Source organism: Diabrotica undecimpunctata, chromosome 2 (assembly GCF_040954645.1).
Source record: "Diabrotica undecimpunctata isolate CICGRU chromosome 2, icDiaUnde3, whole genome shotgun sequence".
Classification (NCBI taxonomy): domain Eukaryota; kingdom Metazoa; phylum Arthropoda; class Insecta; order Coleoptera; family Chrysomelidae; genus Diabrotica; species Diabrotica undecimpunctata.
Window position 1 is genome coordinate 109,566,799 of NC_092804.1, and position 27,739 is coordinate 109,594,537.

Below are 27,739 nucleotides of genomic sequence, written 5' to 3' on the forward strand. Positions count from 1 at the left end.
GAGAAACCATTTTGTCCATGTTGTCTACGGCTCCTTTAGTTGTATTATAGAACTGAATTATTTCGGGTTAATTTTTTGGGCCACTTACATTATCGTTGTCAGGCATTGTTGACAGCAAGATAACGCTTTTTTTCTTTTTTGGTACATATGAACAAATAGTAACACGATCTGCACTGAATCCGTGTAATGACGATTCAGGCTCACGCTCTGGCGAAGACAGCATTTCTTGTAGAATATATGGTTTGTTTCTCTTCAAAGTACCACCTAATGATAAATTCTAAGACAACAGGAGACGGGCTAGTGGAAGAGTTGTGAAAAAATGAATCTATTGTTATGTTTCGTCCAGAATTTTTGTATCGGTAACACAAATCTTTTACTACGCATTTACCTTGATTAGTTTCACGTCCAGTCGAATTTTTTCCAGTATAAATTTGTCCAGTTAGAGGATACGAATTATTGGCGTCACAAACCCACCAAACCTTGATGCCATACTTGGCAGGCTTTGCTGGCATATATTGCGTGAAACGTGTCCTACCTCTAAAAGCAAATAACTGTTCATCCACAGTAAGAGAATCCGACGGTACATAGTTACGACGTAAATTATCATTGAGAAGATGGAATATATCTGTAATAGCTGCAGCTTTATCATTTTGCAAACGTTCTGCACGTGTTTTGTCATTGTCAAACCGTAAGAATCTGCTGATGCTCCAAAAGCGATTTATGGCCATACTTGCTCGGTACAAAGGATAAAAGTCTGTTTTCCATAAATCTTTCGAGTGCTCTGAATTTGAATGCCGTACTCCTGCTGTAATAAGAATACCTAAGTATGCATCAAATTCTTCTGTTGTGAGTGACTTCCAAACATTTCGAGGTTTGTCGGGGTTTTCAACATTTTACTTTTCACAAACGCTATTAGCTTTTCGATTGGTTTCGCGTATAATTATGTCACACATTACGTCACTGAAAACACATTTGAATGTATCTCTAATCGAAAGAGTTTTAGTAGAACGTACTGGACCCGTTTTTTCACGCAAAAGGTTACGTTTCAGTGTTCGACTTGCAGTAAACGGTTTTCGTTGCCAAATCGTTTTATCTTTTTCAACCAGAACATCACTTTGGGAAGAACTTTCTTGAAAATCGTCAAAATCTTCATCACTACTATCGTCGCCGTCGATATCGATTTTAATCTTATTATTGATATCAGTAAAAACGTCCTCTACGTCAGAAGCTTCATTTCCATCCGGTTTGCTTTGCGAGACATAGTCCTCATCTGATTCCTGGTTTTCGATATTTTGTCTACTTCCTCATCTATATCGTCTATAAATTGTTGCAAGTACTTCTGTTGCTTTTCATACGTCATTCTAAAATTGAATGATCTATGTATAAAACATTGTAAAAATAAACAGTAATAACTTACCTTCTAAATTCGCTAGCACTCACTTCTCTTCTTGCCATTATTACAAGTAATTACAACATAAAACACGCATATAGTCACAAAAATATTAACAACTTGTAAGCACAGTTAAATAAACATTGATAGCAAACAAAGAAAAATCCCAATTGTCTGTTATTTTCGGAATGTACAAGCGAAGTTTACCGAAACAATGCCGGGTACCTGGGTAGCACGGGTATAGACTCCCGTATCAGGTACTTGGGTATTGACATAATGGTTAACATGAAGAGTATTGACTAGAAAGTCCCATATTTCATTATAATTTAATATGATTGGGAGTGATTGAAATAATGTCGTCATCGGAGGTTTTGGTTAGTTTTTAGTGATAAACATTAGCTAAGTAGCCGGGACCCATCGGAGAAGCACAGTGGCGGCTCAGTTAAATTATAAATTGAGAAATTTCTAGTATCTGCCGGATTGAACACGGACCGTCCGGCGTTGTAAGCGAGTATCTAGTCAATTAGCTATGGCCACCACCAGTAACAGATTTGCTGACATTTCTTCCATTCTTTTTGGTGTCAGCTTGAGTGGTATTCTTTTTTAAAATTCTAACAACATTATTGAAGATACTATCATATTACTGGGAAAAAACTTTATAGAACATATGTGTTAATTTACGAGATACAGTCTGTATCGTAATTTGCCGTGCAGCGATCTTTAATCTGTATTTAGTATAAATTTGCATTTATTAAAGACGGATCTCATTTGTAAAAGAGGCATATAAAAGATTCCTATATATAACTATTGTAATTACAAACAAATACCTAATAATATTTAATCAGTTTACTTAGGGATTTTCTAGAACTGTAGTGTATCAACAACCAAAAGAACCAACCTTTTATTTCCGTTTGTTGTTAACATAGTCAGTTCTGTAATAATTGTTGTTGTATCACGTCTCCGGTTCAAGTCATGTAAGCTAAACAATAAGGTTTACTTAGTCCATTAAATAATTCATTTCTAGTAATATTTACAAGTCTCATAATATAAAAAAAAGTGATTAAGAGATTAATGTCCATAAAATACTTTTTCTTTAAGAAAAATATACATAATCTTCAGTAAATAAAGGTCAATCTGCAATATCAAATAAAGGCTAAATTAAAGAACTAATTTAGTTTGAATTATAAAATTATGTTGAGTGGTAAAGGTTAAGGTTAGGGTTAAGGAAAGGAAATGTGAAATAGCAAATAAGCTAATAGATATTTTATAAGCGTACAAAACAGGGCGAATTACAGAAAATACAACAGTTAACAATCAGGTTAAAGTCATAAGATTAAGACCAATGCCTGAGGAATAAGAAACCAGTATTATGATAAAACTGCTTGAGATAGGCAAAAAAACGGCACAAGTAATGATAAAGAAATAAACCTATTAAGCTCCATTTTGATACTATTTAAAATCCAGTCTTCTTTTTCTTCTTCCGGTGCCCTTCTCGATTATCGTGCGTTGGCTATCAAATTGGTTATACTAACTTTGTTGACGGCAGCTCGGAAAAAGGATAGAAAAGAGAAAAAATACCTATTATACCAAATAAACAACAAGGATCACACAAATAGTCAAGACATCTAAACAATACAACAAACTGGCCTACATGCTTAATCGATTTAGAAAAAAAAATTCGATCGAACGCGACTATCAACCACTATACATCAATTATCTGCTTTTTTATGTGCCGTGTCCATATTTAGACGTTGATTGTCATCATGTTTAAAATTTCCTGAAATCTTCCTCGATCGGCTGCTGCGCTAAACAATTATTCTTCTACTGTGGCATAACATCATTGTCTAATATTACCCAGCCATAAAAGTTTCTTTCGACCAATTCATCTCTTTCTTTTTACTTTTTTTGTATTAGAAGGTAAAGTAGATGGTATTTGGGTCTTTTAATTATATGGCCAAACTATTCTATTTTTGTTCTTTTTATGATATTATCTGAATAAATTATTTTATGAACACCTTCATTTAAAATGTGCGAAATACATGATATTTTATGTCGATAGCACCACATTGGATCCGTCGATTGTACCACAATTCGAATGCTACTAATTTGTTAAGTATCGTGGTTTTAATGTCTATGTCTTAAAACCATAATCTAAAAGAATAGATCACATATAACACTTCAGGACCTTCTTTTGACTTTTGGTCACCAGATAGCATGACGAACATTCTAGTTATCATATTTATTTTCAGCGACCTTGAGAAACCCCAAGTAATGACTGTCGTCTGATTTTGATTAAAATTAACATACTTCAGGAGACGAGGTTCACTCTGGACACCAGGTAGATCTAAGATCATCGTCGTTATCATATTCCTATTCGGCGACCTCAAAAATCTCGAGTTACAAAATTCTGTAAACCCCGAGAACTCATTCCTGTCGATATTTTTTCGAGTTGCCAATTTTTAATTTTCTATTTGCTTTAAACCACCATGAATTTTATTTACAAACTTTCCTAATACTTTCCCGAATCAAATACAAAACGTTGCATAGCGATTAATTTTTCTGCGAAAAATTGCCAGGCTTAGTGCTTCGTTGCCCCGCCTATTGAGGAATATGTTATCTCAAATGTTCTCGTTGTACTAATTATTACCTATTGTTAATTGAGCCATCTAGTTTTAAAACCAGGTTCATCCATTTTTTTCAGATTTTATTTTTGTTATTTTTATTGAGTTAAAATACGGATCCATATGTGTGCCAAGTAAGAATGTTCAAAACAATGTACTGTACATCCTATTCGAATTAGATAGCTAAAGTCAAGGTTGGTAACAAAACCAGGTAGATCCGCTCAGGCGAGGGCTTTCCGCCAGCCGCAGCGCAGGGATCGTGCGCCAACGTCGCGTAGCTTTCCGTTGTATGGTTATTGTTGCTTTGTTGCTGTTATTGAGATAAGACGTGTTTTCGTATTATTTTGGTTTGTTTTGTTCGGTTTTTTGATGGAAACTCAACTTGTAGAGTGTCCTGACTCTGTCAGGAAGAAGAGAAAAGAACCTGAGAGTTGGAAAAGAGCACGAGAAAAGAGGCAAAGGTAAAGCTATTGAAGATTGCATATACTTTTTATTTTCTTTGAAAACTTTGTGTTATATGCAGTGGTGGATTAAGGTCGTGGCCTGAAGTCAATGTGAGAACAAGAGGCCTCATTGGTTTTTAGGATTCAAAGTGTTTTTAACCGATTTATATGGTATTGATAATTTATTATTATGGGTAGCATATGGTTCAGATGTATTGCCGAAGAAAATTACTTGCAATCACGGAAAGAAGGAAAAGGCATATCACTGCCAAGAACTTACATGCACTGACCAAAGATATTCCCATAGTCAATTTTACAAAACTATAAAAATATTAAACGAGTTGAAAATATATCAAGACTCGTTTATTTTATATTTTTGGTTTTAAACAAAATCTTGTAAAATCTTAAACATCGCAAGAGGAAAAAACCAAATGAGTGCTAATTACATTGTATACAAAAAGTCCTCGAAGAAAAGAGTCCGTGTGTGTAAAAAGGCGGTTTTAGATACATTGAGAATCAAGCCCAATCGTTTGCTGCGTGTTCTAACTAGAAACTTTAACACCGGTGATCTACCACAAGAAAAAAGAAGCGACAATCGGAAGAGCAATTTATTTTTAGGAAAAAGAGAATTAATTATCACTTTTATCAAAAAGTTTAATGTACTTGAAAGCCCTTGTTGTAGATCCAAAACTACTTCTTGCCAGTATCTAACTTCAGATCTGAACGTTAAGAAAATGTGGCGCCGCCTCTACAACGCTGAGACCCAAAAGGAGGACCGAGTAAAACAATCGTATTTTAAATATGTTTTTAATACAAATTTTAACTTGGGATTTGGTAACTTAAGGACTGATGAATGCTCCACATGCCTTTCCTTGGATGAAAGAATTAAGCATTGTGATGACGTACAAACCAAAACAAACTTGATGGCGCAAAAGAGAGTACACAATTTAAAAACAAAGGCTTTCTATCATCTTCTAAAAGAAAAACGGAGCGAATTATTGACGGTATCCTTCGATTGTCAAAAAAATCAAGTCCTACACAAAATGCCAGATCAAAACGCTTATTACTCAAGACAACTCTACATCTAGAATTTAACCATTGTAGTTGGTGACTCAAAATGCAACCAAACCAAAGAAAATATATTCATAAACTACTGGACAGAAGACCAACACGAAAAAAGTACAAATGAAATAGCATCTGCTATTGCCTTGCCTCCGATGGATGTGAAGGGCAAAATAAAAATTATTTTATGATGAGTATGATAGCGTTTTGGCTGTTGAAAAAAAGCTCCTGCAACTGTGGAAAGAGCAAAGTTTGTGTTTCCTATAGTGGGCCATTCTTTTCTCCCAGCCGATCAGGTATTTGGTAGAATCAAGAAGATCAAAAGACAACCAGTGATTATTGAACCAGCTGAATACTTTGAAGTTTTTTTCTCAATATAAAACTGATTAAACTGTATGGCTTAAACTATGATTGGAAATCAAACTTCGACGTGGTGCGACCTCCTGCCCAGTGGCACTTCCACTTCAATCCTTCGAAAAGGATCCACTTTAAACGAAGTTCCAAGGGCAGCGATGTTCGTATCAAAGGAGAGGTTAAGTATAGATCAGATTTTTGCCAATACAAAAAATTTTGTAAGAAGGGAAGTAATTTTTAAGGTATAAATGATCCTTAGCTCATTGCTACAAAAACAGGGACAGTTTCCGAGCTAAAAGCCACAAATGTAGGGAAGTTACTGGAAAACCATTTCGGGGAAGATTGGAGGTCTGTAGACACTCTTGAATATTACAAAAGGATCGTAGAACGTGATCAGCTTGCAGCTGACTACAACCAAAACGATGACGACATGTGCCAACACCTCACTGAAGAAGACGGCTTAGTAATCTTACCAGTCGATTTCGTTGCATTTCAATAAACAAAATGAAAAATATAAAAATTGCACTTTTATTTTTATTTTATTTTTTTTTATAAATTAAGAATTTAATATATTAATTTAATATTATAAATAGCTCAAACTTATGCAAAAAACTTGATACTTAGTTTTAAATCTTTTCTTAATACTTAGTTTTTAAATTCATATAAATCAGCTACAGTTTGTTTCAAAACCAGATATATATACATACAATTGGTTGCAAAACCAGATACATTACTAAAGTTGGTCTTAAAACCAGGTAGATCCAAAAATTAATTGTTTTTATTTTTCAAAAAATAATTATTGGTCAAAAGTGAAAACACAGTCAAGGATGTAATTATCTACGACCAATTTGTCTACTTAAGAAGTTAATTAAATTCATAAACAAAAGAGAAATATGAGACTAATTTTAGATAAAGAAAATCCATTTTTATTACTTTTTTGACAATTTAGTTAACTAGAAAAAAATTATTACATTGACTAATTCAGTGGCAACAGTTACGGAAACATACAAGATATAAATTATTGATTTTTTACTTACCGAATCTCCGTTTCATCGGTGGAAGGTCTTTTATATTTGCAACAAAATACCCATTTTGAAGTTTCACCGCTAAAAATGCATAACAGCGTGAATTTTTAATCCTTAAACTTATCAATTTGCAAAAATTACGTGGCTTATGTTTTGAAATAACCTGACATGTTTTTCTATAAACTTTTACGTGTTTAAATTAAGTACTTTTATGTGTATTGACCATGCATTAGAAAAGCACCACTTTATGTTAAATCCCTGAATTTATCGGCCTGCTTTTAATAAAATAATAAACTATTTTTTAGATCAGAAACTTTTTTAACTACGTTTTAATGTCATGTTTTCTCTATTGTCATTAGTGATTGACCCTGCCCGTTAATGTGTTGTGTGTATTCTTTCTAAGCGACATGGTATATTTTTTGTATCTCATTGTTCTCTATCCCTTAGTAGTTGTAACTGTAACATAATTATATCATCTCATAATGATATCTCCATAATTTCGTTCCGTTACACTTAGACAAAGATCAAAAAATATCTAACGGGTTTCTCACACCCTACCACATCACTAGCATACCTTAGTCGATTTAGAAATTAGTCGTTAGTTAATACAGAATCATTCGTTTTAATTTTAACGTTATTTTATATTTTTTGTTATGGCTTTGTACAAAAAATGTGAAGAGAAATCCAAAGCGATAAGTAAATAACTATTTCTGATGACGAAGATAAAGTATATCTCGACAATATTACTAAGTTCTCATAATACGTAATCAGAGTAAGATGACATGACTATGAAAATGAAAATACAACTCTACGAGAACAGGAAATTGAAGAAAATGTAAGTAGCCCACGTAAGGGTCAGTACGATCATTTCACTTCTCATCTTCTTGATGTAAAACTACACCACAGTATAAAGAGGTTCCACGCAAGTACTACACGCAAAAGAAGCAAATTGTTTTGTTGATTGTTAGAAGTTATTTACGAATAATTAACTTATTACTGATTTTGTACAATCACCATCAATAAGTTGTAAAACCTACTTCCCAAAACAAGTCGAGACTATGTTTGGATTAATTACTATTTAAATGGGAATAAGCCACAATTAAAGGTTAAAATACATTTATTGACGTTTTAATTTCCACTTCGGAAATCGTTTTCAAAATACAAACATTAGTAAATTAAACAAATTTTGTTTTTTTGTTACTTAGTGAAAAATTCTTCTAATAATTTAATTTTATCTGACTTATCTATATTGACAATTCAGACATACCTTATACATTTTAAAGTAGACGACTTTAAAATGATATTGCCAATATTGTTGAGTTGCGTTCCTGGGACGACTTTACTTATAAGATAGTTCATTCGATTACATGAAATCAACTTTAACTTGAGAATATCCGTCAGAAAAGATCATAACATGTAATTCGTCTTTAAAAAGACAAATACATGCCATGATGACAGTAAAATTCTCCTGTTAGTGATTCCATAGTAAATTATGAGGGAAAAACCAGGAAAAAAACCTCATAATACTATCCCGACATGGTAAGTATTTGATCGTGCATTTAGTTTACCTTAAATAAACACCAAATTCCGATTTTATATGTTTGTTATTTAAAAAACATAAATGATGTATTCTCTATATGAACTGCTGACTGCAAAAAGGGGACATCTGCATAAAAGTAAATTTTATAGGAGAAGGTAAAAACTAAATAATTATATAACCAAATCACTTAGAATCAGGAAACTTGGTATACATGTTCAATATAACTTTATATACAATGATGTAAATAAGTGGTAAATAATTTTAATTATATTTGTATAATATTCACATTTTAATGTTGTGTAGAAGTCCCCTTTTCGCAGTTAACTGTAATTCAAATAAAAATTATGAGGAATAATTCAATAATATAAACACTACTTGCCAGAAAACACCTTTATTTGCCATTATAATCAAGTAATATAAAGTACCAGTTTTTATAAGTAAAAAACTAGGAGTAGAAAATAGTCGATAGTATTAATTGTCAACTTGGTGGACAGTGGGCCATTCTGTTATTTCCCTCCAAAATGGGATATTGTCATCGTCGATGAATCTTAGCATTTTTCTAATGTCTTCAACCTTGGATGCCATTAATGGGCGTTTTTCAGAGTAAGCTCGCGTTGAAGGCAAAACTATCACTTCTTCGGTTATTTTTCGAAGGTTAAACTTCTCAGATATGGCACCATTAATGAACTCACTGCATGTGAGGATGCCAGGTTCCGCTCTATCGCATTTCATGTGATGGTAAGTTGAAATTTGAAATCATATTATTCTTTCCTTGGGAACTTTTATTCCACAGGATGAGTTACTAAGACACGTTTTTTTATAATAACGTGGCCACCAATTACTGAAGTCCAGAAAAGCATCGTGTCTCAGCAGGTGTACTCGAAATTTTGACGGGTTTTTAGAAGCACTCATTATCACATTAAGAATATCTTAGAATCAGATACAGCCTGTCAATTTTCTGTAGCTTTGTCTTGATCAAGGCAAAATCTCGATCACACGGCATGTATGAGTGACCCCTAATCGGATAGAGCAATTCAACGCTGTCAAATTTACCTAGTTCAACAAGTGTCATGATAAACCTTGCAATAGGATGGTTTTTATTTTGACCAGCGCAGTTATCAGCAAAAATTTTCAATTTTTTTACGTGAGGGTCACATAAAATGTATGTCTCAATATAATTACTCAAAAGACTTAAAACCTCGTTCGGGCCTTTGCCACCCTCTCCTTCGTGGTAAACATAGCAGACCATCGTTCCATCTTTTAAATTATGAATTCCGAAAACACTAACTGTCAATTTTCTGTAATAGTAGAGATCTTGCACAGGTATAATAGGTAAAGATATATTGGCCATGAAATCTATTGAAATTGCGGCAGTTGCGGCTGTGTATTAACTGCAAAAAGGAAACTTCTGCTGTAAAAGTCCCCTTTTTGCAGTTAAAGAAATTTTAGCCGCCATTTTTAATATACTTAGAATAGACACAGAAGTCCCCTGTTTGTTGAAAACGATGTGTTTACGTGTAAAGAACGCAATAATAGCATAAAGTAAATTTATGAAAATTTGTTGGAAGTCCCCTTTTTGCAGTTAGCAGTTTATATGTTACTGACTTACCAATACTGGTATTTTCCTTTTAATAACTTCCTCTTTCAATATGGGTAACCAGATCCTACTACATTCTGCCGAGGAATTCGCGACACAATTGGTCTTATTTAGCATAATTAGAGCCGCTTCTTTGATTTTTCTCTTTTTACCATCCGTTTCTTTTAGGACTATATTTGAATCATTCCATTGAACCCTATGTTCATTAACCAATGCGTGTTTACAGATTTGAGATCTATCAAATTCTCTTAGAATAGACACAGAAGTCCCCTGTTTGTTGAAAACGATGTGTTTACGTGTAAAGAACGCAATAATAGCATAAAGTAAATTTATGAAAATTTGTTGGAAGTCCCCTTTTTGCAGTTAGCAGTTTATATGTTACTGACTTACCAATACTGGTATTTTCCTTTTAATAACTTCCTCTTTCAATATGGGTAACCAGATCCTACTACATTCTGCCGAGGAATTCGCGACACAATTGGTCTTATTTAGCATAATTAGAGCCGCTTCTTTGATTTTTCTCTTTTTACCATCCGTTTCTTTTAGGACTATATTTGAATCATTCCATTGAACCCTATGTTCATTATCCAATGCGTGTTTACAGATTTGAGATCTATCAAATTCTCTATTTTTAATATAGGATTGATGTTCACTTATTCTAACATTTAATGGTCTTGATGTTTCACCTAAATAAAACTGATCGCATTCACAAGGTATTTTATAAATGCAATTCCTTGTCCTTTCTTGTTCATTGTTAAGTTTGGTTTTGGACAAAATAGATCTCAACGTGTTTGTTGTTTTGAATGTTGTTGAAATGTTGAATTTATTTCCTATCCTTTTAAGCTTTTCAGATAATCCTTTTATGTATGGTATTGTTATTTTCCTCGTATTATTCCTTGCATATTCTGTAGGATCTCGTTCTAAGTTGTTTTGTTCTATTCGATCGATTGTTGAAAATTCCTTATTTATAAACGATAAAGGATAATCATTTTTGATAATCATAAAATTGACCAATTGTGTCGCGAATTCCTCGGCCGAATGTAGTAGGATCTGGTTATTCATATTGAAAGAGGAAGTTATTAAAAGGAAAATACCAGTATTGGTAAGTCAGTAACATATAGAGAATACATCATTTATGTTTTTTAAATAACAAAGATATAAAATCGGAATTTGGTGTTTATTGAAGGTAAACTAAATGCACGATCAAATACTTACCATGTCGGGATAGTATTATGAGGTTTTTTTCCTGGTTTTTCCCTCATAATTTACTATGGAATCACTAACAGGAGAATTTTACTGTCATCATGGCATGTATTTGTCTTTTTAAAGACGAATTACATGTTATGATCTTTTCTGACGGATATTCTCAAGTTAAAGTTGATTTCATGAAATCGAATGAACTATCTTATAAGTAAAGTCGTCCCAGGAACGCAACTCAACAATATTGGCAATATCATTTTAAAGTCGTCTACTTTAAAATATATAAGGTATGTCTGAATTGTCAATATAGATGAGTCAGATAAAATTAAATTATTAGAAGAATTTTTCACTAAGTAACAAAAAAACAAAATTTGTTTTTTTACTAATGTTTGTATTTTGAGAACGATTTCCGAGGTGGAAATTGAAACGTCAATAAACGTATTTTAACCTTTAATTGTGGCTTATTCCCATTTAAACGGTAATTAATTTAAAATGCCACAAGAAAGTAGCTTCAGAACAATATATTTGGATTACTTTATTAAGTCGGAATTAAATGTTTTTGCGAATTACGGCACAAAGCTTCTAGTTTTTAAGAAAACTATATCTCTAATACGCTTTCATTCTGATAACGTGTTTGTGGTTTAAATATGAAGCGTTTATAGAATAAAAATAGATGACTGTGTTCAATAAGATGTGTTTTTGAAAAAGTACATAAACAGTTATCAGTCTGCCTATATGCCACGCATGTACCTTACTATTGATGAAAAAGTAGAGACAGTTTGTAGTAGATAATACACTCGAAATTAGTATCTTACATTCCGAAGAAAAAAGAAAAAATTATTCTCCTTTTAGTATTTCATCATATGATACAACAAAAGATGCTAGGAAACCTGAAATAGTTACATTGTTAGAAATAGTTACATATAACCAAAGGCAAAGTTGTCAATTATTAACGATTATAAAGTAAAGCGTCGAAACAATAATTTGGAAAATCTTGACATTTCACTGAAACCTGGTTTTAAAAAGGTGAAAGGAAGACAGGCAACAAAATCCGTGGGTACCGTGAACATTGTGCTAGGAACCAAGCAATAAACCTGAAGAATGATATGAAACTTTGCCTAAACGTCAAATAATAAAATAAATATGTGTTATTTGTTTCAGAACAAAGTAAGAAGGAGTCGCTATGTGTGTTATGTTTTCAGGAATTTTGTTTGTTTAGAATACGCATAATTCAAGTAATGATATTTTCGTGAACTAGGTGTAACTAATGATTTTTTAAGGTTGTTTTTGTGATTATATTAGTATTACTTGTTACGTTTATTTACAACTGTTTTGGTTTTTGTTTAAAAATATTTACATTTTTTTTGTCGCTTCAGAAGATTCTTCTCGAAAGATCTGACGATCTTTTGAGTTACTTGTTGTTTGTTTGTCGTTTTTGATTTTGAAATGTGCAATAATTTTTATCAAATTTTATTCTTTTTTAAGTATATGCAGTAATACACATTATATCTAATAAAAATATAGTTTTATGGAAATACTCAATTATTACGTTTTCTGAGACATATTATGCTATAAGGTATGTTATTCCCCACCACACCACACCAACGTAAGAAGAATCTTTTTAAATTTTATAATAATTTTTAAACTGTTTGTCTTTTGTCTCGTGTTGTGCAATTCTATTAGTTAGTATTTATGATATTCAGCAAATTGTTGGATAACCTAATTTTAACGAAGTAAGTCTAAAACGTTATATTACAAAAAATTTTATCAACCATCAACTTCGAGGTTTTTCGAAGTTAATTAATTTTCCTTCAGTTGAAAAAACTTTTCTTCGCTTATCTACCTTTTATTTAATTAAAACAATAAATAAACATATTGTTATACAAGTTAATTAAAAACTAATCCCATAATATGTTTCAATATTAAGGATCTGTTAATCAAATGGTTGTAACGATAACGCTGCCGAATTCCATCATCGCTTCCTAACAGCTACTCCTCAACTCCCTCTGTGCTCGCACTCCCACCTGACTAACCAACTTACTTACTTACTTACTTCTTCTTCTTCTTAAAGTGCCCTCTCCTCAATGGAGGTTGGCTACTACAATTTTAAAATCTTCTCTATCTTCAGCTGTTCTTATTAGCTGTTCAAAATTTAGCCCTGTCCATTGTCGGATGTTTCTGAGCCACGATAGTTTTTTCCTTCCTAGGCCTCTCTTTCCCTCGATTTTTCCTTTCACTATAAGTTGGGCATATTGGTACTTATTATTTCTCAGTATGTGGCCTAGGTATGATGTTTTTCTAACTTTTACTGTGTTAAAAAGTTCTCTTTCCTTGCCTATTCTATGCAGCACTTCTTCGTTTGAGGTATGCGATGTCCATGAAATTTTGAGCATTCTCCGGTAGGTCCACATTTCAAAGGCATCCAATTTATTTACGGTTGATGTTTTTAGGGTCCACGTTTCAACTGCATATAGAAGAGTCGACCAAACGTAGCATTTTGATAAACGTAGTCGAATTTCGAGTTTTATTCGAGAATCACAAAGCAGTTTTTTTATTTTTTCGAAAGATTTTCTGGCCTGTTCTATTCTCGATCTTATTTCTAGATTAGGATTTAGGCTGCTATCGATCCAACATCCCAGGTACTTAAATCTATTGACCTGTTCTAAAATGTGCCCATTTATTGTGCAAGGTTGAGGTACGTTTTGGTTTTTTCGGATTGACATCACTTTGGTTTTTTTAATGTTTATTTTCATACCAAATTGCTCACAGGTCGAGTTGGTCTTGTCGATGAGTCGTTGTAGACCTACGTCGGAATCCGCAATTAACACTGTATCATCGGCGTATTTGATACTGTTGATATTTACGCCATTCACCTTGACTCCATCCTTGGAATCCTCCAAGGCTTCTTTAAATAGAAACTCGGAGTAAAGATTAAACAGCAGAGGCGACAGAACACATCCTTGTCTAACTCCCCTCCTAATTTCTACTTCTGCGGATGTGGAACCTTCGATCCTAACTCTGGCGTTTTGGTTTCAGTACAAGTTTTTTAAGAATTTGATGTCTTTTCCATCTAAACCGACTTCTTGCAAACGTTCTAATAGTAGGTCGTGTCTTACTCTATCAAATGCTTTTTCGAAGTCTATAAAGCATATAAATATATCTTTCTGTTGGTCGTAGCATTTTTGGGCGAGAACTAGTAAACTGAACAGGGCTTCTCTCATTCCCATGCCGGCTCTGAATCCAAACTGATCGTCTCCGATGATTGTTTCGCACTTTCTATAGATACGATTATGTACGATTTTTAGTAGGACTTTTACTGCATGACTCATAAGGCTTATCAGACGGAACTCATTGCAGTGTTGTGGGTTTGGCTTTTTTGGTAGTGGGATGAATATTGACTCCAGCCAATCTTGGGGTATTTTACCTGTATCATAAATGCGATTGAATAAAAGGACAAATATTTCGATATTTTCTTCGCTGATTAATTTTAATGTATCTGGGTTGACTAAGTAACTTACTTACTTACTTAGTCCTAAGCCTTTCTACCGTTAGGTGTAAGGCTGGTGGGGCTAAGATTTGCACTGTTGTCTCCATGCTATCCGGTCTTGTGTTAGATTTCGTGCACTTTCCCATGTCAATCCTTTCTTCTCAACTTCTTTTCTGATTTCGTCTACCCACCTAACTCTTGATCTTCCTCGTTTGTTTTTCCCTTGCATTCTCGTTTCAAACACTCGTTTTGTTAATCTTTCATTCGACATTCTAAACACGTGCCCGAACCATCTTAGTTGCCCCTCTACTATTTTTTCGTTTATTGGTTCTAGTTTTAGGTTTTGTCTGATTGTTTCGTTTCGTATTTTGTCTGTCCTCTTTCTGTTTGGTATTTTCCTCAGAAACCTCATTTCCATAGCATTGACTCGAGATTTTTGTCTCCCAGTCAATGTCCATGACTCGCTATTATAGATGATCGTAGGTCTAACTACTGATTTAACGACTGCCGTTTTTACCTTCTCCGGTATTTCTTTTTTCCCCAAAAATGTTGTTTTCATAGTGTTAAATAAGCTTCCTGTTCGTCCCATTCTCTCATTTATTTCCATGTCTTGTTTACCGTTTGATTCAATTATTGCTCCTAGGTATTTAAAATGTTTCACTTGTTCTAGTTGTTTTCCGTTTAATTGTATTGCGTGTGTCTTTCTCTTATTTGAAATTATCATTATTTTTGTTTTCTCTGTATTTATTTTCATATTTATGTTTGACAGTTCTTCTTCTAGGATTTCAAGGTTGTTCTGTAGGTCTTCTCTGTTTTCTGCTATCAAAACCATATCGTCTGCAAATAGAAGCTCTGATAGTTGAGTCTGTTTCATTTGCCAGTGTCCTAATGTTAGTTTTCTCATTTTTCTCTTGGCTTTCTATATTGCTTCATCCAGTACCACTGAGAATAGCAGTGGGCTCAACACGCATCCCTGTTTGACGCCTTGACTTGTAGTAAATTCTTCGGATTCCTCGTTGTTCGTTCTCACCGTATTTGTATTATTATTGTACATATCCTTTATTACATCAATTGTTATCCTGTCAACTCCTCTTTTCTTTAATGTCCTCCATACGTCCTTTCTTTGTATTCTGTCAAACGCCTTTTCCAGATCAATAAAGCATATATGTATTTCTCTATTTTTATTGATTACTTTCTCACTTATTTGTCTTATTGTGAATATTGTGGTCTTGCGTGCTTCTGTCCTTCCTGAATCCACATTGTGTATCTTCCATAGTTGGTTCTATTTGGGTTTTTATTCTTGTTTCTATTATTCTTGCGAATGCCTTCCCAGGAATACTTGATATAGTAATACCTCGGTAATTATTACAGTTTCTCTTGTCGCCCTTTTTGTGTATTGGTAGTATTGGTAGTATTGGTAGTATAGTCTTTCTTCCAGTCCTGTAGTATTTCTGCTCTCTTTATGATATCATTCATTAGTTCTTTCATGCTGTCCACTTCCTCTATTCCCATGAATTTTATCATTTCCGGGGTGATATCATCCTTGCCTGGTGCTTTGCCTAATTTAACTCTTTTAATTGCCTTTTCTAGTTCCTCTGTTGTTATGGGTTCTACTTTTTGATCTTCATTAATTTCTTGTATCTCCACTATGTTGTCTACGTCTGTATGAGTTAGCTCTTTGAAATGTTCTCTCCATCTTTCCATTATTTGGTTTTCTTTTGTTATTACCTTTCCATTCTTGTCTTTTATATTCGGCATCATGTGTTCTTTCTTTTGTCTGAGCTGTTTTAATGCGCCATAGAATAGTTTTTGGTTTTCTCTATAATTATTTGTCATTTTTAGTCCAAACTTTTTCCATGACCTTTCTTTTTCTGCTTTCACAGCTATTTTAGCTCTTTTCTTTTTTTTTATATGCCTCATAATCTTCAGGGCGCTTTGTACTTAGATATCTCTTCCATTTTTCTTTTTTGTTCTTTACTTTCCTTCGTATTTCGTCCGTCCACCATTGAGTTCTCCTTATGCTATTATTTGCTATTTTTGTCTTCCCGCAAGTTCCCTCAGCAGCTATGATTAAGCTGGTCTTAAGATTTTCTCACTTTTCTTCTATACTTGCAGTTTTTGTCCTACCTTTCAAAATATTGTCTAGTTTTTCTTGGAATATCTTCTTATATCTTTCTTCTTTTAATTTGTAGCTGTTTACTTTTTCATTTACTACCTTTCTCCTCTTTTCTTCATTTTCTTTTGCTGTTCTCATTCTCATTATTACTAGATGATGATCACTGCCAATCTCTGAGCCTCTTTTGACTTTCGTGTCTTGTACTTTTTTCCATTTGTTGCTACTTACCAAAAAGTAATCTATGATTGATTTTTCATTTCTACTTTCTTGTACTCTCGTGTATTTGTGTACTTTTTTATGTTTAAATTTTGTATTTGTTATAACAAGTTTATTCTTCATACATATTTCTATTATTCTTTCACCATTTTTGTTTAGTATTTCTTCTCCTTCTTTTCCCATGCATTCCTCAATTCCATTGTTATTATTTCCGGCTCTACCGTTTAGATCTCCCATTACAATTATATTTTCTTCCCCATTGTCAATTTGCATTTGGAGCTCCTCGAAAAATTTATCCTTCTCTTCCTTTTTTGCATCTTCATTTACTCCGTAGGCTGTTATTATTGTCCATATTTCCTCGTCTATCAGTTTCATTTTCAGCGATAATATTCTCTGGTTAACATATGTTTGTTCTATAACGTATTGTAGTCTATTTGATGCAATTATTATCCCTACGCCTTCTTTTGCTCTCTCCTTTGCATCAGCTCCTACCCAAAATAACCAATATCCTTTGTGTATCTTCTTAAAACCTCTTCCTTTCATTTTCGTTTTGGTTATTCCTAATATTTCTATTTTTTGTCTGATCATTTCTTCTACAAGTTCTACCTCTTTTCCATTGATGCTTCTTACGTTCCATGTTCCCATTTTTATCTCTCCTTTTTTCTGAGGTATATATTTCATCTTCTTTCTATTTTCATCCTTGTTTACCTTTGCATCGTGCTTTTTCCTATCGTTATTCCTATTCGTCGCCCTGGTCGTCATTGTCAGATCCTTTCCGTTGCTTTGGTCGTTATCAATGTTCCTCGTGTGGGTGTAGTTTTTTAGTTTTTTGGATGTTTTTCCAGTTCCTTTTTTATTTTGTTCCATCTCCATTCTTCTTGGTTTACTAACACCTTGTTGTAACCAATTTTGACGTCTTTGCCTTGCTCTTTTTCGTTTTTTGCAAAATTTCTTAGGTGTTTCTGCTTTTCTTTCTCTTCTCTAGTCAAGTCATCATTGATGAATACTTTCTCTCCTACGACGTTTTTTAGTTTATATTTTTTTGCCATAATCTTGTGTTTTTCCTCTTCATTTCTTAGTTTTATTACGCATGTATTCTCGCCTATTTTTTTTTCTGTTGTAGGTGTAATATCAATTTGAAGATGTTTATTAAAAAGTCCTTTTATTCTTTCTTTTAGGCTGCTTGGTTCATTTGTATCCATTTTTAGACCATTTATTACAATGTTATTTTTTCTTATATTTTTTTCGATTATTTCGACTGCTTTTTTTATTTCTTGTAACTCTCTTCTTATTTCTGAATTCTCTTTTCTTATATCCTGATTTTCTTTTTTTAATTGTTCGTTTTCTGCTGTCAGTTTTAGTAGAGCTTCGTTTGTTTTGTTTTGTTGGTCTCTAATTTCTCTTATTTCAGTTTTTATTTCTTTCTGTTCTTGCTTCATATCTTTTTGAGTTGTGTTCATTTCTTTCATCATTATTAATAACTGGTCTAATTTCTCAGATTCAGTTGTTTGGCGTTTTGTAGGAGTTCTTGGTGTTTTTTTGCTGTTTACAAAAAAATCTATATTTTCTCCTTTTCTTTTTCTTCCTTCATCTGTAGAGTATTCGTCGCTGTCCATTCTTACAATATTTTCCTTGGACTTTTCTTGTTATTTCGCTGTTTATCTCCTTCCCTGTCCTACACCGCGAAAAGAGTCGTCGACCAGTCAACCCGTCGAATCTCCGACCCTTATCGGTGTTTATATGTGGGTCACTTCTACCGAGTTACTTTTCGTTGTAAGTCCCGTTTTCCGAGTTTTCTTACAGCCGAAAATTAAAACGATATTTATTCACCAACACCACTTTGCCGTCGATTTTAGTGTGTCTAAAACCAACTAACTACTACGATTAATTATTAGCGCTAGAAATAGAGCACCTGCCGAGAGTATAAAAATGCTATGCAGAAAGACGAAAAATAAATTGATCAGGAGTATTGATCCACGAAGAATTTCTACCCCGGTTTCTAAGTAGTGATCAGAGCCCATAGTCCTTCTTGTTACTGTGGACAAGACAAGTATTATTCGATCACTTTCGTTATTCTTTCGTACTGCACCTCACGTTAGCCGGATGTTCACCGGCCGCTTCCGGATATTTAGGTAATGACTAAAAACCTTTCTTTATCCTACCCAACCGAATACCACTAACATTTATTTCTGTTTACAGGCAACAGCGTCAAGGACCAAAGTCTGTTTGGGTTACCTAACAGAATTCTTTTTTTTTTATTTTACATATTGTATAGAAGACAATTTTATTCGGTTTATTTTATTTGAATATACTTTTTTTTTTAATTTAGACTTATTCTGAATCTATTTTCGTGTGAAATGTCAAAGTAATTACTATTTAAATGGGAATGAGCCACACTTAAAGGTTAAAGTACGTTTATTGACGTTTCAATTTCCACTTTGGAAATCGTTCTCTTTTTGGAGAACAGAAGAAGAACCTCCACTAGGAAAGCGCCGCGTATCGTACTCGGTAAACACATCCACAAGACCCGAAGCCATAGCCATAATAACTTAGGGGAAGGCGCGAACTGGACACGATTCCGATTTGGTGGAGATCGTAACAAAATAATTACCCGCAATAATGGCTATAATATGGCGGATAATAAAGATTAAGTTGCCATGTAGGGTGAATAGAGTCTGACGTTTGTAATCTTCATGCCATTAAAAAGTATATGGTACATTTTATTCCTGAAGAGAAGAAGGTATAACGATAACGCTGCCGAACGCCGTCATGGCTTACTAATAGCTAGATATGCGAGTGCCCGCACTTTCCACAACAACTGACCACTACTGTCGATGCACGCTAGAAATTTAGCACCGATTGAGATTATAAAATGCCTTGCAGAGCAGCGAGGAATAAGTTCAATCTGAAGTTTTGGCAATAACGTCCACCCCGGTCTATGAGTAGAGACTGAGCTCACCATTCTTCCCATTGCTGTGTTCGAGTGTTGATCGATCGCTTTAGTCATCGCAACTCACCTTGACCAAGTATTGATCAACGACGCCCTGAACTTTAGATATTAGCTAAAGACCTTCCTTTATCCTAACCACTCCTAACCACCTAACACTTCTTACATTGAAATCGTAGGCTTCCACGGCCAGAGTCAGAATTATAGTTTATTCGTCTTCCGGGTTTGGACCGTGTCATTTGTGAGTGACCCAAAAGTGGGTTCATCTCGACGTTTCGCTACAATTGTATGTAGCTTCTTCAGGAGAACAAAAAAGAAACAAAAGACAGGAAGATGGGTAGTTAGCAACGGTAACTCAGTTACTCAAAGCAACCAGAGGCGAATACTAACTACCAAGATGGGCATTTGGTCACAGTAACTCAACTACTCAACGCAGCCAGAGGTGAAAACCAAATGCCAGGACAGGGATTCACGTCCAACACCTCAGAACACTAACGCGTCGAGAGGCAGGGAGTGAATCCGACGATTACTCCGCTACCGCTCTATTTATAGTCGCGGTGACCTGTCGTGTCGGGACGTATCGGCACACTCCGTGGCGCGAACGTCAAGAAGCGCGCGCTGGCCAATCATGTGGCTGCATTGTGGTAGCCGGCTGCATCGAGGATTCAAGAGCATCAAAGATGCATTCGATCAGGTCTTTTCTCCCATTATGCAGTTGCAGAACACTGCCAAGAAACCGGTCATTCCATATTGTTCGAAAAAACCCATATTATTTCTAAGAGCCCCTTCTTTTATTCCAGGAAAATCCGCGAATCTCTAGAGATCCGAAAAAATCCACATAATATCAATCGAGAGGAAGGATACTACTTGTCTCCCATCTGGAATCCCAGTCTAGAGCCGCCGTCCGGTCCCGCTACCACAATGCAGCCACATGATTGGCCAGCGCGCGCTTCTTGACGTTCGCGCCACGGAGTGTGCCGATACGTCCCGACACGACAGGTCACCGCGACTATAAATAGAGCGGTAGCGGAGTAATCGTCGGATTCACTCCCTGCCTCTCGACGCGTTAGTGTTCTGAGCTGTTGGACGTGAATCCCTGTCCTGGCATTTGGTTTTCACCTCTGGCTGCGTTGAGTAGTTGAGTTACTGTGACCAAATGCCCATCTTGGTAGTTAGTATTCGCCTCTGGTTGCGTTGAGTAACTGAGTTACCGTTGCTAACTACCCATCTTCCTGTCTTTTGTTTCTTTTTTGTTCTCCTGAAGAAGCTACATACAATTGTAGCGAAACGTCGAGATGAACCCACTTTTGGGTCACTCACAAATGACACGGTCCAAACCCGGAAGACGAATAAACTATACTTCTTACATTTATTTCTGTTCACAGGCAACATCATCGATTACCGAAGTCCATTTGGTTTACTTAAGAGGAGTAGTCTTTTTATGTTACGTATTTTATAGTAGTCAATTTTATTTTGTTTGTTATTTTATTTGAATACATTTTTATTTAAATTAAACTTGCGTGTTACTGAGTCTGATGTATCTAATAGAGCTACCCATTAAAGGGTGAAGCATTTGAATGTTATGCAGCAGGCTCAGTTTCGATTTCTATACAGAAAAATCCTACAAGTAATAATAGAGGGATATCGTATTTATTTCCTTGTACATCATTGTTTAAAAAAGCAGCCTTTGTTAAAATGGCCATAAATAAATAAAAGTAAGCTGCCCACACGCCTGACGAGAAAAGTATCTGACCAATTTGTCACCCTAGTGATGACATATGGAGTAGAAACACTTACCTTAACAAAAGCTTTGACTACCAAACTAAAATTCACACAAAGAAGCATGGAGCGATCCATGTTAGGAATAACTCTGGAAGACACAATAAAAAATAAGGAAATCATAAGAAAAACCAAGATCAAAAGGATAGCCAGACTAAACAAAAGATGGGCGGGATACATATCTAGGATGTACAGATGGGTAACGCACAAAAAGGTTATTGGATTGCAAACCAAGAAAATACAAGAGAAGCGTCGGTCGTCCACCAAATGGACTGATGATTTAAAAACGCTACCTAAAAACTAGATAAGAGCGGCACAAGATAGACGGGTTTGGAAACACGAGGGACAGGTCATTGTCAGTAGTGGACTTTTGAGACTGAAGCAATTTGGGACTTGTAGCTACATAGTTTGCTCACCAGAACTAATCCCTAGACATTTAGTTGTACTTTATCGCAACCACTTATACTATATTACTCTGACATTCTTGTTGAGGTTACTGATTATAAGATCGATTCCATCAATCTTTTAACTCTCTTAAATATATTTCCCTTATCACCTATTTATCACTCTTTCTTTTTCTCTATCTTACGTTTTCGGTCTTCTGTTTGCTTTTATCGTCGATCATTAGTAGATTCCTCAGCCATCAGATCTATTATCGGTACCTCACAAAAGACTGCCAATGAATCAGTTGACACAGTATGGTAAACGCATATACTAAAAATTACCATTCTTTGAACTCTTTTTATGTTTAAGGAGTAATTTTATGCAGTAACATAATGCACAACCTCCATGATATTCTTTAATGATTTTAACTTTCGCGTAAAAAGAGCAGTTCTCCTTTTTGTGATGCAACATCCAATTTATTTTTATTCATTCACATTGCAATATGCTTAATCATTATGTTAACCTTGTCATCATTACATGATGGTGGTGTTATAGCCCTTAAACGGCCTCGACATTTTTAAGTTTCCTGCGAAAGTGCTGCAAAGAAGGTGTTGCGCGCAGGATATATTTTATGTTTATGGTAAAACTAATTGCAAATAATGTATTTACATAATTAATATTAGTATTGTTACCATTACTCAGGAAGACATCTATGACAGTTTTCGCCGCAACGCCTACGATCATGTTTGTTAAGGACACACATGAAAATGTAAGCGAGACTTCAGAAAAAAAGAATCCTGAACACGGTATATAATCTCAGAATTCAATAGACCATTATAAACTAAAATTTATTTTCTAATAATAAGGATAAATAGATATACTATTCTTTTATAAACAAAGTTTAAAAAACTGAAGGGTATTATTATAGAAAGAAGAATTTAAAATAAAGTAACATTGGTAAATCCCAGTATATATATGTATACCATAATTAAGAAAAACTTAAAAAGAAGTAAAAACTTTGGGTGTACGATAGATAGTATATTATATGGTGTGTATGATAGTACATTATTATCCAAGAAGCCATCTTGGAACAAGCAGTCAAATATAAAAATGACATAAATGTTTAAAAAAAAATATTTATAAAAGGTATATAATTAAAACACCCAACCGGGTTACATCACAGATCGTTTTTGGAATCAATATTCCATCATCAGTGTGGCCAGTAACTTCCATTGGAGTCTTACGTTGCCATGTTATTAATTCCAATTGTAACTTAAACATCATAGCATAAGATCTAATTTTTTTACTTAAATTCAAATTACAAACATTTAACGGGTTTTTACCCAAATATTTAGTGGCTCAAAACATATACACTTAGACACACTGATAATGGAATATTGATTCCGAAAACGTTCTGTGATATAGCCCGATTGGGTGTTTTATTTATATACCTTTCATAATGGATTTTTAAATAAATTTTTTGTGATACATGGTATGCACCCAGCTACAGAAAATTAGTTTTCTTGTGACATATAAATGTTTGCTGACATTTAAAAGGCCTTTGGCCGTATAAGATTGACATTGAACAAATGTGAAAGGTTTGAGACAGTCTGGGCTACCGACAAAATATATGAATCTGATTTGGATATTCTCTGAAAGATAGAAAATGACATTACACAACGACGTAATGCCGACTCCGTTTCTAATTGTTGTATACTTAATCAAGAAACAAGTAACCGATAACAGAGCAGACATTATTAGGTTGAATCTACACCATCAAGATTTAGAATTTGCAGTTGGTATATTTCCTAATTAAAAATACGCATACAATTCGCTAAAGAAAATATGAAACAAATTCAGTATATGGGAGTCAAAATCAAAATATTCAATAGTTTCATTAAAAATGTGACGTTTTAAAGACAATAATTTTTAAAATGGTAATTTACAATACAATATTTTGCAAAATTATTATTTTACAATAAACAATACTTCTTTTTAAAAGGTATGTTTAATGACATATTGACTAAAAGACATGTTGATTGAAAGACATTGACTAAAAGACGTATCTACTGAAAGGCATATTAACTGAAAAATACATTAACACTTCTTCTTACGTCGTTCTTGAATGAAATATGTATCGACTCTTCTTCTTATTAGACTTTCTTTATATATTGGTTGACAGATATATCGCCAGAACGATGCATGGATTGCAATAGTGTTGTTCTTCTCGTTAATATAATACGCTGTGACCCTTGATCCATTTATTCTATTAGTCAGTGGGCGTAATCCATTGTTTCCATTGGTCCGGTATGTCTGCCATTTTTCTTCTTATTGCGCCGTCTCCTTTTAAAGGTTGGCGATCCAAATGACAATTGTAACTTTAGAAATTTCTGCACAAAAGATTTCTGTGAAAGATCTGTCAAACCATCACCTAAAGTCTTTCAGCCACGTCTGCCGTTGCCATGTATAATGATTGTGTTCATTTATTTATTTCTCGTTTATTATTTAATATTTCTATTAGTCAGTTACGTCATTGCCCATGGTCATGTGGACATGCGTGCACCATTTTCTAAACGTGGACATGTGATTATGGCTACAATGGTCATAATCACATGGTAAGCGTGCCCTTGAGACACAAAGATATGCAAGCTGGAACTCTTATGATGTCACCGACGAAAAGTGGTCCAGAACTCTCCATGTATCACCAACTAACTTTTAAAGATAAAAAGACAATCAAACGAGAATTGCATTCATTTGTTAGCAAGAAAGATCTTAAAAATAAACTTGGCTAAGGAAATATCAAATTCAAGTCTATAGAGCAGGAAATGACAGGAGATACCAGTTACTATTAAAAGGATAAAAGTGGAAATGGATTAGGCAGACGCTAAGATAAGATTAAATTAAGATATCCAGGCAGGCACTTAAGTGCCGAACTGACCGAAAAGTAGAAGAGAAAGACCGCAAAAACCGAAAAACGCAAAAATGCTCCCAATAATCTATTTGGAAGAGGCAGTGCTACAGATAAAACATAGAGAACAAAAAAATCATTATTTTTATTTATTAAGTTACAAACTATAAAGAACAGAACCGAATACAAGGGAATGTCTAATGTATATACCTATATAAAATAACTAAACTTACTTTTGTATTGTTCCATTTTCAGGAGCTAATGATATTAGAGCAAAATTTCTGCAAGGGGTGTAGTCGTTGTTGCGAAGAGACATTCGAAGATAAAAGCTATTTTTAATAGCTGTCTGGACCTAAAATAATTTGGAAATGTGTTAATTTATTATTTTTATTTATAATATATTCATAAAAAAAATAAAAGCAGAATTTCAAACTGTTAGTGCACCAAAAAATCTAACGAAAAAACACGGTTATAAAATTCTTTCAAAATTTTTATCCCTCTTTTGGTGGGTATTTTTGATTTCTTTTTAGGAATTTAGTGCCTATCTTTATATTGGCTAAATAATTAGACAGTCAGTATATACTCCAGTCGTCAGAGACGAAAATGCTACTAAACTAAAAAATGTATGAACAAGCTGAATTTTGCTGAAAATTTCAATTTTGGGACCAGAAAAAAATACAAGAAAGTTTACTACTCCTACCCCCGGGTATCCCCCAAAACCTACCCACATAGGATGAAAAAACGGTTTAACAAGCATCCGTATGCCGTAGAAAAAATGTTTTAAATAAAAAATGTACCTGAGATAATTTTAAATAAAAATGTTCATTAACAATTTTTATATAGAATAAACCGCTGGACACAACTGGCGGTTTTGAATGTCAGTTCCGTGCGCGAAATCAATTATAAGTAAAATTTCTGTTAACTCGACGGTACAAATTCGATAACTTTTGATTAGAGTGTCCCATCTACAAAAAACAAATTGCGTTATAAAGGTAAATAGTGCAGTTTTTGTACGCAATTTTTTTATTCTGCCGCAAATAAGGTCAGTTTTTTCGCAGTCGATTTTTCGTTGCAGAATTTTCATTGTTAAAGCCTAGTCTTCGAAGCCTCATCTATGGCATGAAATTTCGGTTTTAAGTTTTTGCAAAAAATGTGAGGCATTTGAAATATGTCTAAAAACGCAGAATTTACACTTTCATATTACAAACGATCTAAAACATTTATAACTGTTTTATTTTGATTATGTAAGTACGTTTTTCAAAACTACACAAATTCTGCTACATACTTTACCCAATACCGTTTTAGAGGAGGCATTTTTCGTGACGTAAGATCTTTTATAATGTGAAAGTTAAAATCTGCGTTTTTGAGGCATATTTCAAATGCCTCATATTTGTGACCAGAACTCAAAATCAAAGTTTGATGTTATACATTTTACAGATTAGTAAAGTTTTATAACGAAACAAAATTTGGCGTTGACATAGTCGACCAAATAGTCAAAATATATACCACCAAAGCCGGATTAAAATTCTCATATCTGTTCTCACATCTGTTTAACGGAATTATGGGAATCAAATGATTCTATTGGAAACGTCAACATTGAAGGTTTTATCCTAGCAAGTTGTTATTTGCAAGATAACTCAATAAGAGGAGGAGGCGTAGGAATTTGGGTTCGAAAAGGTCTTAATTTTAATAACAAACTCAAGTCTAGGATAAAGCAATATTGTGTTAATAAACATTCTGAATTTTGTATTACTTTTTTCATAGACAAGAAAAATAACTCATATGTTATATTAAATTGTTACAGATCACCATCTGGTGATTTAAGTATTTTTTTGAATAACCTCGAAGATATTTTAAATTATTTATATAAACCAAATATACGTTTTGTAATATGTGAGTTCGACTCGAGCAGACGAACAGTACGGACGTGCTCAAGAGAGAAGCGTGCTTAGGTGGGGGCGACTGACCTATTGTCAACGGAGCTTTTCAGCTCCCGGTGGGTAAGACACCGAGTGTGGCATAGGCACTTGTCCTACATATTAGCGAAAAGCGGATGCGAGGTTGTTACTAGTTAAACCGTCGAGGAGCTGTTTTTGAAGGCTCCTCGCGGAGGCTATAATAGCTTCGCGTTTGCGAAGAATTCGGGATCACCTCAGTGTGTCGTCAGGGATGACACTGTAAGACCTTGACATTTGACAAGGTCGGACAGAAACGGCCCCTGCTCCTTAGGTGTGAGAAACAGGAAGAGGATCCCTCACTGTGAATACAGGGAGTGAACTACCGCGAGGTACCTGGGACGGCACCCAGTAAGCCGTACTGACAGCGGTCAGTCGGTGGAAAAAAAACAGAGTCGTCTAAGTAGAATTTTCTTATATCTTATGAACTATTTGTTCACTGCCTTACGGCAATATGAGTGATATTCCCCCCCAGAAAGTGTTGTCACGCAGGTGACAACACAAGAAGAAGAAGAGAATGATTTAGCCGAATCATCAAACCCCTCTGTTGACAGCTCGATCGAGCTATATAATAAATTTATTAAATCGACTAATCCCGCGATCGACGACATAGAAATTGTAATATCTTCTGACGATGACTCCTATCTGCCCGAGTCGGAGGAAGAAAAAAGCGAAATAGACACCGATGACGATATCAATACGATGGACGCCATCG

At 34.3% G+C, this 27,739-nt stretch overlaps 1 protein-coding gene across 2 annotated transcripts in view; it reads right to left on the reverse strand.

The window, feature by feature from the left end:
• Positions 1-27,739, reverse strand: part of LOC140434772 (PDF receptor-like) — a 1,054,707-nt gene that overhangs the window by 26,248 nt on the left and 1,000,720 nt on the right. For both annotated transcript variants that reach the window (XM_072523274.1, XM_072523273.1), the window contains exons 12-13: positions 25,303-25,421; positions 6,908-6,976 (exon numbers count right to left, since the gene is read on the reverse strand). In XM_072523274.1, the coding sequence (XP_072379375.1) occupies positions 6,908-6,976; positions 25,303-25,421 (188 nt within the window). The remainder of the gene's footprint in view (positions 1-6,907; positions 6,977-25,302; positions 25,422-27,739) is intronic.